This window comes from Salmo salar, chromosome ssa22, assembly GCF_905237065.1.
Source record: "Salmo salar chromosome ssa22, Ssal_v3.1, whole genome shotgun sequence".
Classification (NCBI taxonomy): Eukaryota; Metazoa; Chordata; class Actinopteri; order Salmoniformes; family Salmonidae; genus Salmo; species Salmo salar.
The window spans coordinates 33,134,570-33,152,089 of NC_059463.1; the positions used below are offsets into that span (position 1 = coordinate 33,134,570).

At 40.9% G+C, this 17,520-nt stretch overlaps 1 protein-coding gene across 2 annotated transcripts in view; it reads left to right on the forward strand.

The window, feature by feature from the left end:
• LOC106583304 (RNA-binding motif, single-stranded-interacting protein 2) overlaps positions 1 to 16,244 on the forward strand; it is a 64,150-nt gene extending 47,906 nt beyond the window's left edge. For both annotated transcript variants that reach the window (XM_014167343.2, XM_045705116.1), the window contains exons 8-14: positions 9,421 to 9,464; positions 9,738 to 9,831; positions 10,078 to 10,128; positions 10,342 to 10,452; positions 10,681 to 10,761; positions 10,932 to 11,019; positions 12,124 to 16,244. In XM_014167343.2, coding sequence (XP_014022818.1) covers positions 9,421 to 9,464; positions 9,738 to 9,831; positions 10,078 to 10,128; positions 10,342 to 10,452; positions 10,681 to 10,761; positions 10,932 to 11,012 — 462 coding nt within the window. In that variant the 3' untranslated portion in view covers positions 11,013 to 11,019; positions 12,124 to 16,244. The remainder of the gene's footprint in view (positions 1 to 9,420; positions 9,465 to 9,737; positions 9,832 to 10,077; positions 10,129 to 10,341; positions 10,453 to 10,680; positions 10,762 to 10,931; positions 11,020 to 12,123) is intronic.
• The last annotated feature ends 1,276 nt before the right edge of the window (positions 16,245 to 17,520 follow it).

Consider the following 17,520-nt stretch of genomic DNA (forward strand, 5'->3'; position numbering starts at 1 on the left):
GGACCGTCCCCAGGCGGTGAGGGTAGGTAACAACACATCCGCCACGCTGACCATCAACACTGGGCCCCTCAGGGGTGTGTGGTTAGTCCCCTCCTGTACTCCCTGTTCAACCACAACTGCGTGGCCACGCATGACTCCAACACCATCATCAAGTTTGCTGACGACACAACGGTGGTAGTTCTGATCACCGACGATGATGAGGCAGCCTATAGGGAGGTCAGAGACCTGGCAGTTTGGTGCCAGGACAACAACCTCTCTCTCAATGTCAGCAAGACAAAGGAGCTGATCATGGACTACAGGGAACGGAAGGGAGAGCACGCCCCCATCAACAGCGATGGGGCTGTAGTGGAGTTGGTAGAGAGCTTCAAGTTCTTTGGTGTCCACATCACTAAGGAATTAACATGGTCCCCACACACCCACACAGTTGTGAACAGGGAACAACCGCAAGCACTACAGAGGGTGGTGAGTACGGCCCAGTACATCACTGGGGCTGAGCTCCCTGCCATCCAGGACTTCTATATCAGGCGCTGTCAGAGGAAAGCTCAAAAAATTGTTAAAGACTTCAGCCACCCAAGCCATAGACTGTTCTCTCTGCGGTAACACTTTATTTGGCTAGTTCATCTGTATATGCTCTACAAACTATCTACAGATTATCAGTACCATTTAAATTAACTACATTGCCTTCAGAAAGAATTCACACCCCATATTTTGTTATGTTAAAGCCTGAATTTAAAACTGATTACGTTGAGAGTTGGTGTCACTGGCCTACACAGAATACCCCATAATGTCAAAGTGAAATTATGTTTGTGAAAAAATTATTATTATTATTATTATTTTTAAACAAATTAATACAAAAATGAAAAGCTGAAATGTCAATAAGTATTCAGCCCCTTTGTTATGGCAAGCCTAAATATATAACATTGCCAAAAGTATGTGCACACCCCTTCAAATTAGTGGATTTGTATATTTTAGCCCATCTGTTGCTGACAGGTATATACAATCGAGCACACAGCCATGCAATCTCCATAGACACACATTGGCAGTAGAATGGCCCATATTGAAGAGCTCAGTGACTTTCAATGTGGCACCGTCATAGGATGCCACCTTTCCAACAAATTTCTGCCCTGCTAGAACTGCTCCGGTCAACTGTAAGTGCTGTTATTGTGAAGTGGAAACATCTAGGAGCAACAACGGCTTAGCCACGAAGTGGTAGGCCACACAAGCACACAGAACACTCACTATCGAGTTCCAAACTGCCTTTGGAAGCAACGTCAGCACAATAACTGTTCGTCGGGAGCTTCATGAAATGGGTTTACATGGCCGAGCAGCTGCACCCAAGCCTAAGATCACCATGCGCGATGCCAAGCATTTGGGTTTGGCAGATTCCAGGAGAACGCTACCTATCCCAATGTATTGTGCCAACTGTAAAGTTTGGTGGAGGAGCAATAATGGTCTGGGGTTGTTTTTCATGGTTCGGGCTAGGCCCCTTAGTTCCAGTGAAGGGAAATCTTAATGCTACAGCATACAATTACATTGTAGATGATTCTGTGCTTCCAACTTTGTGGCAAAAGTTTGGGGAAGCCCTTTCCTGTTTCAGCATGACAATGCCCTGGTGCGCAAAGCGAGGTCCATAAAGAAATGGTTTGTTGAGATCGGTGTGAAAGAACATGACTGGCCTGCACAGAGCCCTGACCTCAACCCCATCAAACACCTTTGGGATGATTTGGAACGCCGACTGCGAGCCAGGCCTAATCGCCTGACCTCACTGATGCTCTTGTGGCTGAATGGAAGAAAGTCCCCTCAGCAATATTCCAACATTTAGTGGAAAGCATTTCCAGAAGAGTGGAGGCTGTTATAGCAGCAAAGGGAGGACCAAATCCATATTAATGCCCATGATTTTGTAATGAGATGTTCTATGAGCAGGTGTCCAAATACCTAAGTTCAGTAGTAAAAATGTGCTTCACAAGTCACTAAATAAGTTGCATGGACTCACTCTATAATGGTGTTTAACATGTTTTTTTTAATGACTACCTCATCTCTATAAGGTCCCTCAGTCGAGCAGGGAATTTCAAACACAGATTCGACCACTAAGACCTATTGGTAGATGAGTAAAAAAAACAAAATCAGACACTGAATATCCCTTTAAGCATGGTGAAGTTATTAATTACACTTTGGATGGTGTATCAATACACCCAGTCACTACAAAGACACAGGCGTCCTTCCGAACTTAGTTGCCGGAGAGGAAGGAAACCGCTCAGGGATTTCACCATGAGGCCAATGGTGACTTTAAAACAGTTACAGAGTTAAACGGCTGTGATAGGAGAAAAGTGAGGATGGATCAACAACATTGTAGTTACTCCACAATACCAACCTAAGTAAAAGAGTGAAAAGAAGGAAGCCTGTACAGAATAAAACATATTCCAAAACATGCATCCTGTTTGCAACAAGGCACTAAAGTAATACTGCAAAAAATTTGGCAAATCAATTACCTTTTTTCCTGAATACAAAGTGTTATGTTTGGGCCAAATCCAATACAACACATTACTGAGTACCATTCTCCATATTTTCAATTATAATGGTTGCTGCATCATGTTATGGATATTCTCATAATCGTTAAGGACTGGGGAGTTTTTTTTAGGACAAAATAAAGAATCTGAATAGAGCTAAGCACAGACAAAATTCTAGCGGAAAAGCTGGTTAAGTCTGCTTTCCACCAGAAAATGGGAGATGAATTCACCTTTCAGCAGGATAATAACCGAAAACACAGGGTCAAATCTACATTGGAGGGGCTTACCAAGAAGACAGTGAATGTTCCTGAGTGGCCGAGTTAAAGTTTTTACTTAAATCTACTTGAAAATCTATGGCAAGACCTGAAAATGGTTGTTGAGCAATGATCAACAATCCATTTGACAGAGCTTGAAGAATTTTGAAAAGAATAATGGGGAAATGTTACACAATCCAGGTTTGGAAAGGTCTTAGATACTTACCCAGAAAGACTCACAGCAGTACTTGATGCCAAAGGTGCTTCTACAAAGTATTGACTCAGGTGTGTGAATTACTTACAGTAGGTAAATTAGATATTTCTTCATTTCATTTTCAATACATTTGGAAAAAATGTCTAAAAACATGTTTGCACATTGTCATTATGGGGTATTGTGTGTAGATGAGTGTTATTCAGGCTGTAACACAACAAAATGTGGAATAAGTCAAGAGGTCTGAATACTTTGTGAAGGCACTGAAACTACGAACCATAGCCCTAAAATTAACCCATATCCTAACCCTAGTCTTAATCCTAATCCTTACCCTAGCCCTAACCCTTACTCTAACCCTTATTCTAAACCTAACCCTATCCCTAATCGTAACCTTAGCAAGCAGCTGCTTATCAACAGACTATCCAAATTAAGTGTGACCCTCTCTGCTACCGCACGGCAAGTGGTACCAGTGCACAAAGTCTGGAACCATCAGGGTCCCTGAACAGCTTCTACCCCCAAGCCATAAGACTGCTAAACAAGACTGCTGAATAGCTAATGAAATGTCTACCCGGGCGACATGCATTGACTCTATTTTGCACTAACTCTCTTCCACTGATTCTATGCACACACACTGGTCTCTGCCCACGCACACACACAACATACGCCCACACACACATAACATGCACACGCATGCATACTGACGCCACACACACATTCACACCACACACACACTCACACACACACACACACACACACACCCACACACACACACACACACACACGCACACGCACACACGCACACACACTCACCACATACACTGCTGCTACTGTTTGTCTATTCTGTTGCCTAGTCACTTTACCCCTACCGATATGTACAGTACATACAGTGCATTCTGAAAGTATTCAGACACTTTTTCCACATGTTGTTATGTTACAGCCTTATTCTAAAATTGATTAAATATTGGGGATTTGACATTATGGGCTATTGTGTATAGATTGATGAGGAAAAAAAACAATTTAATCAATTTTAGAATAAGGCTGTAACGTAACAAAATTTAGAAAAGTCAAGGGGGCTGAATACTTTCCGAATGCACTGTAGCTATCTCAATTACCTGCACATCGACTCGGTACTGGTACTCCCTGTATATAGCCATATTATTTTTACTCGTTATTGGTATTCATTATTCACTGGGTATTTATTCCTCATGTCACTTTCTATCTGCATTGTTGGAAAATGACACGTTAGTAAGCATTTCACTGTTAGAATACACCTATGACGTGACAAATAAACATTTATTTGATTTGGTGTGTGTATTGGTAAGGAGGTGTACTCTAGACCATCATTTCAGCCAATCAGGGCTGTGTATGTACAGTACCAGTCAAAAGTTTGGACACATCCACTCATTCTAGGGTTTTTCTTTATTTTTATTATTTTCTACATTGTAGAATAATAGGGAAGACATCAAAACTTTTAAATAACACATATGGTATCGTGTAGTAAACAAAAAAGTGTTAAACAAATCAAAATATATTTTGTATTTGAGATTCTTCAAAGTAGCCACCCTTTGCCTTGATGACAGCTTTGCACACTCTTGGCATTCTCTCAACCAGCTTCACCTGGAATGCTTTTCCAACAGTCTTGAAGGAGTTCCCACATATGCTGAGCACTTGTTGGCTGCTTTTCCTTCACTCTGCGGTCCAACTCATCCCAAACCATCTCAATTGGGTTGAGGTCAGGTGATTGTGGAGGACAGGTCATCTGATGCAGCACTCCATCACTGTTATTCTTGGTCAAAAAGCCATTACACAGCCTGAGGTGTGTTTTGGGTCATTGTCCTGTTGAAAAACAAATGATAGTCCCACTATGTGCAAACCAGATGGGATGACGTATCGCTGCAGAATGCTGTGGTAGCCATGCTGGTTAAGTGTGCCTTGAATTCTAAATAAATCACTGACAGTGTCAACAGCAAAGCACCCCCACACCATCACACCTCCTTCTCCATGCTTCATGGTGGGAACCACACGTGTAGAGATCATCTGTTCACCTACTCTACTTCTCACAAAGACTTGGCGGTTGGAACCAAAAATCGCAAATTTGGACTGATCAGACCGAAGGACAGATTTCCACCGGTCTAATGTCCCTTGCTCGTGTTTCTTGGCCAAAACAAGTATCTTCTTCTTATTAGTGTCCTTTAGTAGTGGTTTCTTTGCAGCCATTCGACCATGAAGGCCTGATTCATGCAGTCTCCTCTGAACAGTTGATGTTGATATGTGTCTGTGACTTGAAATCTGTGAGGCATTTATTTGGGCTGCAATCTGAGGTGCAGTTAACTCTAATGTAGCAGAGGTAACTCTGGGTCTTCCTTTCCTGTGGCGGTCCTGATGAGAGACAGTTTCATCATAGCACTTGATGGTTTTTGCGACTGCACTTGATGAAACTTTCAAAGATCTTCAAATTTGTCTTAAAGTAATGATGGACTGTCATTTCTCTTTGTTTATTTGAGTTGTTCTTGCCATAATATGGACTTGGTCTTTTACCAAATAGGGCTATCTTCTGTATACCCTCCCTACCTTGTCACAACACAACTGATTAGCTCAAATGCAATAAGAAGGAAATAAATTATTGGCCAATGTGCATTCATTGGAAAACAAACTGGACGATCTACAATTAAGACTATCCTACCAACGGGACACTAAAAGCTCTAATAACTTATGTTTCATCGAGATGTGGCTGAACGACGTCACTCATAATATAGAGCTGGATGGCTTCTCTGAGCATTGGCAGGACAGAGCAGCTATGTCTTGTAAGACGAGGGGCGGGGTTGTGTGTCTTTTTGTCAAGAACTGCTGGTGCGCAATGTCTAATATTAACTAAGTCTCAAGGTATTGCTCGCCTGAGGTAGAATTCTTCATGATAAGCTGTAGAACACACTATCTACCAAGAGAGTTCTCATCTATATTATTCGTAGCCGTCTATTTACCACCACAAACCGATGCTGGCACTAAGATCGCACTCAACAAGCTGTATAAGGCCATTAGCAAATAAGAAAATGCTCATCCAGAAGCGGCGCTCCTAGTGGCTGGGGACTTTAATGCAGGCAAACTTAAATCTGTTCTACCTCATTTCTACCAGCATGTCACATGTGCAACCAGAGGAAAAAAGCTCTGGACCACCTTTACTCCACACACAGAGACGCATACAAAGCTCTCCCTCGCCCTTCATTTGGCAAATCTGACCATAATTCTATCCTCCTGATTCCTGCTTACAAGCAAAAACTAAAGCAGGAAGTACCAGTGACTCGCTCAATACGGAAGTGGTCAGATGACATGGATCCTATGCTACAGGACTGTTTTGCTAGCACAGATTGGAATATGTTCCGGGATTCATCCAATGGCATTGAGGAGCATACTGTACCACCTCAGTCACCGGCTTCATCAATAAGTGCATTGATGACGTCGTCCCCACAGTGACCATACGTACATTTCCCAACCAGAAGCCATGGATTACAGGCAACATCCGCACCGAGCTAAAGGTTAGAGCTGCTGCTTTCAAGGAGCGAGACGCTAATCCAAACGCTTATAAGAAATCTTGCTATCAATACAGGACTAAGATTGAATCCTACTGCACCGGCTCTGATGCTTGTGGCTCTGATGTGGCAGGGCTTGAAAAATATTACGGACTACAAAGGGAAACCCAGCTGCGAGCGGCCCAGTGACATGAGCCTACCAGACGAGCTAAATGCCTTTTATGCTTGCTTCGAGGCAAGCAACACAGAAGCATGCATGAGAGCACCAGCTGTTCCAGACGACTGTGTGATCACGCTCACTGTAGCCGATGTGAGCAAGACCTTTAAACAGGTCAACATTCACAAAGCCGCGGGTCCAGACAGATTACCAGGACGTATACTCCAAGCATGCGTAGACCAACTGGGAAGTGTCTTCACTGACATTTTCAACCTTTCCTTGATCGAGTCTGTAATACCTACTGTACATGTTTCAAACAGACCACCGTAGTCCCTGTGCCAAAGAAAGTGAAGGTAACCTGCCTAAATGATTACCGCCCCGTAGCACTCACTTCGGGAGCCATGAAGTGCTTTGAAAAGCTGGTCATGGCTCACATCAATACCATCATGCCGGAAACCCTAGACCCACTCCAATTTGGATACCGCCCCAACAGATCCACAGATGACGCAATCTCAATCGCACTCCACACTGCCCGTTCCCACCTGGACAAAAGGAGCAGCTATGTGAGAATGCTATTCATTGACTAGAGCTCAGCGTTCAACACCATAGTGCCCACAAAGCTCATCACTAAGCTATGGACCTAAACTAAACACCTCCCTCTGGAACTGGATCCTGGACTTCCTGAAGGGCCGCCCCCAGGTGGTAAGGGTAGGCGGTAAGGGGGTGCATGCTTAGAACCCCTCATGTACTCCCTGTGCACACATGACTGCTCGGACAAGAACGACTCCAACACCATCATTAAGTTTACTTACGACACAACAGTGGTAGGCCTCACCGACAACGATGAGTTAGCTTATAGGGAGGAGGTCAGAGACCTGGCAGTGTGGTGCCAGGACAACAACCTCTCCCTCAATGTGAGCAAGACAAAGGAGCTGATCGTGGACTATAGGAAAAGGAGGGCCGAACAGCCCCCATTAACATTGACGGGGCTGAAGTGGAACGGGTCGAAAGTTTCAAGTTCCTTAGTGTCCACATCACCAACAAACTATCATGGTCCAAACACACCAAGACAGTTGTGAAGAGGGCACGACAACACCTGTCCCCCCTCAGGAGACTAAAAAGATTTGGCATGGGTCCCCAGATCCTCAAAAAGAGAGCATCCACCGGTTGCATCACCGCCTGGTATGGCAACTGCTCGGCATCTGACCGCAAGGCACTACAGAGGGCAGTGCGTAACACAGAACCAAAACCGGCTGCACGCGTGCGCCATCGTGCATAAATGTATTTTGTCCCCCCACACCAAACACGATCACGACATGCAGGTTAAAATATCAAAACAAACTCTAAACCAATTACATTAATTTGGGGACAAGTCGAAAAGCATTAAACATTTATGGCAATTTAGCTAGCTTGCACTTGCTAGCTAATTTGTCCTGTTTAGCTAGCTTGCTGTTGCTAGCTAATTTGTCCTGGGATATATACATTGAGTTGTTATTTTACCTGAAATGCACAAGGTCCTCTACTCCGACAATTAATCCACACAAAAAACGGTCAACCTAATCGTTTCTAGTCATCTCTCCTCTTTCCAGGCTTTTTCTTCTCTTGACTTTATATTGCGATTGGCAACTTTCATAAATTAGGTGCATTACCGCCACTGACCTCATTCGTCTTTCAGTCACCCACGTGGGTATAACCAATGAGGAGATGGCACGTGGGTACCTGCTTCTGTAAACAAATGAGGAGATGGGAGAGGCAGGACTTGCAGCGCGATCTGCATCAGAAATAGAACTGACTTCTATTTTAGCCCTTGGCAACACAGACGCTCGTTGGCGCGTGCGAGCAGTGTGGGTGCAATAATTGATAATATAGATTTTAAAATGTATTTTGCAACGCTCGCGCACGCGACTCGAGCGGTGTAGTCAGCCTGTAAGGCCCAGTACATCACTGGGGCCAAGCTTCCTGACATCCAGCACTTGTATACTAGGCGGTGTCAGAGGAAGGCCCAAAAAATGGTCAAAGACTCCAGTCACCCAAGCATTACCGGAGCGCCAAGTCTAGGATCAAAAGGCTCCTTAACAGCTTCTACCCCCAAGCCATAAGACTGCTGAACAATTAATCAAATGGCCACCCAGACTATTTATATTGACTCCCCTATGCATAGTCACTTTACAAATTACCTCAACTAAGCTGTACCCCCGCACATTGACTCGGTACCAGTACCCCTGTATATAGCCTCGTTATTGTTGTAAAATTTTCTTGTGTTACTTTTGCTTATTTTTTTTATATATTTTTTTCACTTTAGTTTATTTATTAAATATTTTCTTAGCTCTATTTCTTGAACTGCCTTCAATTGAGAGTCCAACACCCAATTACCTAACATAGAAAATCCTAAACTAGAAAGAACATAGAAATACAAAAACATAGAACATAACCCAAACCCCGGAAATAATAAATCAAACACCCTTCTAAACAAACCACCACCCCGAACCACATAAAACAAATACCCTCTGCCACGTCCTGACCAAACTACAATCACAAATAACCCCTATACTGGTCAGGACGTGACAATTTCACGGTAAGGTCTATACTTGTTGTTTTCGGCGCATGTGACAAATAACATTTGATTTGCTTTGATTTATTAGACATACAGTGATGATTTAAAAATACATTTACAAAGACTGCATGGGGGCTTTAACATAATTGATTTTATATGTGATTGTGTCCTTTACGTCTTTATTCTGAATTATTTGTGTGGTTTTCCCAGGGAGGGATGACGCTAGCATATGACCCCACAGCCTTACAGAATGGGTGAGTATAGAGAGACAAAAACAGAAAGTCAGCCCACCAACAAAAACAAGTCATGTGTTTGTGGTGAACTATTGACTTCTGGTAGACGCAGAAGACATTGCAACACTACTTTATTTTATTGCAGTCATCTACTTCAATGTTACATTTTGTAGTTCAATCATCTGGCATCACTTAATAATTACTTTCATGCACATACGATTATAAATGCTTATTAATGTAAATGCTTTAAAATAATCTGACATGCATACATCTTGATTTGTGTGTGTTGTGCAGGTTCTATTCGTCACCCTACGGTCTGACCCCAAACCGGATGATCGCCCAGACATCCCTCTCTCCCTACATGCATTCACCCATCTCATCCTTCCAGGTCAAACACTGAACACACACACAGACACACACACACACACAGACACACACACACACACACACACGCACGCACGCACGCACGCCACCACCACCAAACCACCATTCACAAACGCATGGAGAATATCTCTGTAGACGTTGGAGCTATGTCATTGTTATTTTTCTACCCATATTCAGATTTCATCTCCACTCATTCTCCCCTGTGTGCTTGTGTGTAAAGATCCTGTATTTTCCTCATCTCTCTTTCCAGCTACATAGTCCCTCCTGGATGCACCACCAGTCGTACCTCATGCAGCCTGCAGTGAGTATTAAATAGTATTATCTACCTCTGCTGCTGCAGCTTCCTCCTTACTATTCTCTTTACATCTAGTTAGCTTGCAGTTCTGCTCATCTATTTCTCTATCTCTCCTTATTTCTTTGTCATTCTGTCTCTTTTTATATTCCTCTCTCTCTCTCTCTCTCTCTCTCTCTCTCTCTCTCTCTCTCCCTCTCTCTCCCTCCACCTCTCTCTCAGGGCACAGTCCTGACTCCGACCATGGACCATGCCATGTCCATCCAGCCCACCTCCATGATGGGCACCATGACCCAGCAGCTCAGCCACCTATCCCTGGGCAGCACGGGCACGGTTAGTACCCTACAGATACTCACTCCACCTCCCACTCCACCCCCTTCAAATACCCACTCTATCCCCCCCTCCTTTGGTCCCCTAGTCTCATCTCAAGACTAAAACACATTGAACTGAATCAAGTTGTACTGAATTCAAGTTGAAAGTGAAGAGAAAAGCAGTTGCCTGTGTCTCAGTTGGATCTCTACACAGAAATAATGACTGATGATTTCTTCTCCTCTCTCACAGTTTATGCCTGCCAACACAACTATGCAGGGGACATACATCCCCCAGTACCAACCAGTGCCTCCCTCCAGTGTCCCTGTAGAGGTGAGACCCCAACCAACACCATAAGCATTAACTATGCAGAAGAAGTTAAGGGGATGACAGAAGGGGGTTTATTTTACAAACGAGTTCAAAACCAAGCATTTACTTAAAGCAATTTTTAACTCAGGGACCTGTTATTACTGTTCCACTCCATTTTCTTCCTTTTCTTGCAGGAGAACGGAGGACAACAGCAACAGGTTGCTATGGAGACACCTGCAGAACACACAAACTACTCATACCAGCACACCAAGTGAAGCTAAGGTAGGGTTATTAACCCCTCCCTGTGCATATATCTGATAACTTAGTTCAATCAATCAAATGTATTTATAAAGCCCTTCTTACATCAGCTGATGTCACAAAGTGCTGTATAGAAACTCGGCCTAAAACCCCAAGCAGCAAGCAATGCAGGTGTAGAAGCACGGTGGCTAGGAATAACTCCCTAGAAAGGCAGGAACCTAGGAAGAAACCTAGAGAGGAACCAGGCTCTGAGGGGTGGCCAGTCCTCTTCTGGCTGTGCCGGGTGGAGATTATAACAGTACATGGCCAAGATGTTCAAATGTTCATAGATGACCAGCAGGGTCAGATAATAATAATCATAGTGCTGACCATAGAGGGTGCAACAGGTCAGCACCTCAGGAGTACATGTCAGTTGGCTTTTCATAGCCGATCATTCAGAGTTAGAGACAGCAGGTGCGGTAGAGAGAGAGAGTCGAAAACAGCAGGTCCGGGACAAGGTAGAACGTCTGGTGAACAGGTCAGGGTTCCATAGCCTCAGGCAGAACAGTTGAAACTGGAGCAGCAGCACGACCAGGTGGACTGGGGTCAGCAAGGAGTCATCAGGCCAGGTAGTCCTGAGGCATGGTCCTAGGGCTCAGGTCCTCGAGAGAAGAGAAAGAGAGAGAGAGAAAGAGAGAGAGAGAGAATTAGAGGGAGCATACTTAAATTCACATAGGACACCGGATAAGACAGGATAAATACTCCAGATATAACAGACTCACCCTAGCCCCCCAACACATAAACTATTGCAGCATAGTTACTGGAGGCTGAGACAGGAGGGGTCGGGAGACACTGTACAGTACTACAGTGTACAGTACTAGTTATATGTTGTCCTTGCCTACTAGGTCTATGTCAGAACATTACATGTTGGAGCCAATTAATGTTATCATGGTTCACTAAAAACAAAACTTGTCAGATATTGACCACCTTCAAAAAAACATGTATTTATTTATTATTGATCAGCATTCTGTAAATATTATGATTTACACAAATACATTATGATATGGAGAGTATGTAGAATTTTGGACATTACATCTACAGTATTATGTAAAGGGAGTAGTGTGACAGAGGTAGGTGTGTGTTTTGCAGCTGGTGGTCAGGAGGCCATGTTGCAGACTGAACCCCAGAGAGTTGCTTCGCTACAGGATAGCATAGCTCCGCACAACACCACCAAGCCTCGGACTTGATCACGGATAACAAAAGCAACACGTGTGTGCTTTGAAAAAGAAGATATTTCGTTGGGACTTTTCCTCTCTCTTCTTCAAGGCTCGATCAACCAAAGGTGGGAGCCTTCTACAATGGAAGCTTTGATCTCTTTTAATAACTGAAAAAAAAAATTGAACAAAGAAACAAATTAGGAAAGGGATAAAGACAGTGTTATTTTTGTGCATGTAATATAGCAAATTCGTATTTTTTAAAAAACATTCTGGAGTTTCAGAGTGATACAAGGAAAAGAGTAACAACACAATGTGTCTTTAATTTTTGGGTAAAATATGCAAAAATTTATTTTAATTGTTTTATGTCTGTTTTTTGACATTCTATTCACAGCAGTTGGACAATGTTTTGTACAGATTTTAAAAAGTAAAAAAACACATTTAGTTGGTATAATATTTCTAGTGTAGGCTACTTTTAAGAATGGAAAATGCAAAACACACCGTTTAAAGCTACTTCTCCCTTAAACTGATCCAGTAAGGCTAAGTTCAGTTAACTCACTGGCAGATGGTAACATGAATTATTTATCAATTATTTCAAATAACCTCAAACTTAAACCTTATAAAGCATTCCCTTCATAAACATTCAGAATGTGTTATGAGCAGAGGACAATCATGATCATTCTTATTTATGTGTACATCATAGTTCTATTTTTGATATTTGGAAATATTCAAACATGTCACTTGCGTATTGTGTAGATTTTATTTAATTAAATTCTTTATTTAACAAGTCCGGTAAAAGCCAAACACTGGCAATAAACATATTATCACTTGTAAAATAATTCATAGGAGCTAAATTATATAAAAAAGTAAGAAAATCTGATATTATTGTAAAACTTTGTTATGAGAAGAAAATTAACTATTGTTTTTTTGTTTATAATGCAATATGACACATCCAAATTTCACCTTCTATTTAAAAAAACTTGAGACATATTGGATTGTCTGAAAGTTACAATATTATTTTCAACATTGAATAAATTATTACCATTACTATACTATACAATAACATGGTCCTCTCTCTATATTCAAAGGAAAAATAAGACAGCACATAAAATGCAAACTCTTTTGACATTATTACACTGCAATTATGCTTGAATTCACAGATAATATAATAAATATTCTACAAAATAGTTGACCTGGTTTGTGTGTTGGGTGCTAGAGTTCATGTCACAACAATGTCCATAAGAAGTGGTTTTAAGCGGTTTTGTTCTGGTAGCTGTTCAGATGTCCATAGTGAATTTGATCTTTTGTACAAAGTAGACAGACAAATAATTGGACATGCCTTAGAATTGAGCAGTTGGATTAATATGAAATATGTGTACAAAAGAGTGCAATTCTTTAAATTAAAAAGCAAAACAATGAGAGGAGTTAAAAGTAGATCTAAAAAGAGTCCTTAATAACAGTCCTTTGTTGTTGAGAAAGGGAGCTGCAAGTCTTTATCAATGCTGCTGTTGTCTCCTGAGTTTTAATTCCTGACAATGATTTGTATTTTACAATTTTTGTAGAAAAAAGTAAAGTATGTGTTTTCTTTTTGGGCTTTCACTTGAACCCTTCTGAGCTATCATACGTTTTGTTGTTGTTCTAAAACATTTTTAAAATTAATTTCTTTACAGTAATCTAGATTTTATAAGTAGGGAAAGATCTGTCCAAGAGTTTAGATGTAAGCTTTTTTTCTATTGTAAGAGATTCATAGGATTTTTTTTATTGTGTTCGTGCATTTCCACATGGTCCATACAAACAAAGAGATGATTTTATGTTTCTTCAAGTTGATTTCCGTTCCAGAGCACTGTGTTGTTCACTATGATATTGTTTTTCAGGCCCGTGTGAAATAGTTTTTAACTAAAACGCCTGCACATCTATCCTAGAGACACTAAATGAAACTCAGTGACAACCATGCCCCCTTGTCCAGCTTCCCAGATCAGTCCAGTGGAGATGTACATGTCTAGTGTAAACACATTGTATTCTATCTGTCAGAGAAAATGATGATGCTACCCAGAAAACACATAACATAAAATGAAAGTGCCATTAAAACAAACTGTCCCATAACAAACTGTTCCACAGAAGTTAACTTAACATTGGATGAATTCATTCTAGTTTCAACAAAGACAAACATTTGTGAAATTGGCAGGTTTTGTTAGGAATTGGAACCAGTGTTTCTAAGCCTTAACTGTAACCTATTTTAGAGCGGGAACCCTGTTTCTCCTCATTGATGGCAATTCCTTTCAATCATGGTTGAGGGTATGGCCAAGAAAAGATCATACAGATGCAATCAATATCAGATGTTATGTTGCCATAATATTAAAAAGGGCTGAGTTTACCATACCTTGTTAAAACCTAGTGTTACCTTAGTAAACATCCCCCCATCACACTTGATCTCGGGTTTTCGTCATTGTTCAGGATGGATGACGTCAAAGTTACTGTTTCTTCTTCATTGTGCATCTCTGAACCTCTCTCCACCTTCCAAATGTTTTTTGTTTGTGATTATTTATGTCTGCAACACCAAAGATGATGAAGCCATCCAACTGTCAGGAAAGCTGTCTGTCAGACTATCTATCGTGGAGACAAATGCTGCTCTCATCTCTATTGGCATACGTAGCTAGAATGATGCTGTAGTAACATCCTGTCAAAGTGGCAGTACCCTGGTAGATGGTAAACAAGCAATATGTTTCATTTAAGTTCTGAATGTGTTGAGTGTTGAATAGAGATTCATAGATATGTGTGTTTCGTTTTATCGACATATGCTCGTTTCAGTTTGGTACACCCAAAGAAAGACCAGTATATGGTGTCTTTAATACTGAGAACAGGGGCATGGGCCTACTTTGCTTTTTCAGTGTCAATGATGAGAGCTCAGCATTTATCTCTTTCTGTAAGTACTAGGACTATTTTATGTGCTATTTTTGGTTGAGCTGTTGTCAAAACCATAGTTATTTCCTGTTTCCGCTTCTGTTGAGTGTTTTGTGTGTCTTGTGATCTGTCCAGAAAATACAAAAGCAATCACTTGCAGGTTTTAAGCTACAGTGCACCTCATGAAGGAACATTTGAGAATGTTGTGAGAATGTAGTACTAGTCAGGTAATCCATTATGTCATTATGATGAATGCTGTTAAAGTAATCCAAAATATATATTTGTTAGTCATCTTCAGACCTAAAAGCAGTCTAATGTCAAGATGACTCTTTCTGTTCTGTAGATTCAAATATAGATTTTGGAGTGAATGATCACTTTAAGTTACACTCTCCACAATGAACTGTAAATCCTTGTCTGAGCGAGCACGCTTTAGGCTATTGTATTTTCCTTGCTGCGTATCTTTGACAGGTATCTTTTAATACTATGGAAAAATACTAAAAACAGGATGTGCAACAAATGTTGAACTTGCACTTATTTTCAATCCATGTTTATGTACATGAAACCCCTAATGCCTAGCATTCTCCTGTCTTCGCTTGTTGTCCAGATCATGTAGCTTCAATGGCTTATGTCATAGTTTCAAAATGTTTTGCTGCTAAAATGGGATGTCCAAGCAGTGGATAGATGGGAGCCAAATTGGATGTTCAAAAATGTCTTACTTAAACCTAGTAAATCGGATACAAGTATAGTTAACATGAACACATTTTTTATTCTATTTTAGACACATTTTGTGAAAGTTGTACTCAGAGATAACACGCTATTTGATAGTTGTTTTTGAATCTCTTCGGTAATTCGCCAACTTTGTGTGAAAATCTGACATTTTCAACATCTCTCTCACTGCTTGTAAACATTTTCCTTATTTATACTAGAACACATTTTGTACAGATTGTTAGAGGAGAGAGGTTTTGTTATTTGGTTAGTTTGCTAGTAAGCTGGTTAGTCACTTGTCTACTTTCGTCTTCCTGTGACAGAGATGCTCAAGTAACTCTTGTTTTTTATTCATTGGAAATATATTTTTTGTTTCCTTTCTTTCTTGGTTTTACTCTTAGAATTTGAATATGTCAATTTTCTTTTTTAATAAAAAAATCTTGTTTTTAATGGTTATATTCCAAAACAGTTCTAAGAATACAATGGGGGAAAATGACACAAGTCAATTACATAAATACCAAGTTTATTTTAGTGTTGAGCAAATTGTATTATGTTTGTTCAATATAAATGTTTCATGTGGTAAGCAAAGTGTTTGATACCCATGAAAAGGGTGCAAGCTCCTTTCTCTTTAGGTTATCATAGTAATACACAAACATAATTGTATTGACAAAGCCTTGACATTGTAATAATGCTACTGCATTCAAAATGCCATACATTGACCTCTCAGTTAAGTCACAATAGAACTTGTAACTGATAAACCAATTTTCTGATCTAATATGATCGGTCATTACACTTCTGATTTAAAGTGATTCTGTATGTATCTGGGTATGTATCTGTATAGCTAAAAGCTACTCCTACAAGATACAGAGCCTTCACGTCCATATAGAAACCACTCTAACCACATTGTAGTCTCAAACTTTATCTTGCCATACCTGGAACCTTAGGAATATATATATATAGCATCATCTATAAAGATTGACAAAATAACTGACAATAAAATAAACTCTAGCAAACATATATGAAGATACTCTGTCGTATCAAAACTACAATTAAGAAAATGAAACTCAACCCTGCTGAGTTCCAAAGACTTCCTGAATCCACTTGATACATGTAGTTTAGGAAAACAGGAAAGAGATATATTTACAGAAAGATTGCATGCTTTGAAAGAGACCGTGTCAGTGGTAACTTGTTTTATTTTCTTTGGGCTGAGTTGACAACAGACAAGAACTGTAAATCTGTTTTCCTGAAGACTAGAGAGATCAATAAGTTAAAGTACCATACTGTCTTAGGCATCGATTCAATCAGGTCGAGTGTTAACCCGCGTTGGAAGAGATCCACGTGGCAGATGTTCTGGTGGTGTTGGAGGTGTATATCTGTCTTATGAGCGGACAAATAAGTGAGCAGCTGCTCTTGTGTGTCACAAACCACCATTCCCTTATTATCCCTATTCTGTTAGAAGTTAGGAACTGTAGGCTAATGCATGTTTTCATGTTCATTTGGATGGGGGGGATTTATAGCCTATCAGTTTAATCGAGGTGCAGACAATAGAACATCACGCGTTTGAACTTGTAAGGTGGTTTCGTTGCGTCCAATGGCAGTGTCCGCGGTAAGGTAACTCTAGAAGCCGCTTGTGGATTTGACAGCTTAACGCAGTTCTACCTCCGACACGCCAAAACAACCACTATACGGGTGTCGGCTAGTGCGAATCGGAGATAATCTAGCCCCT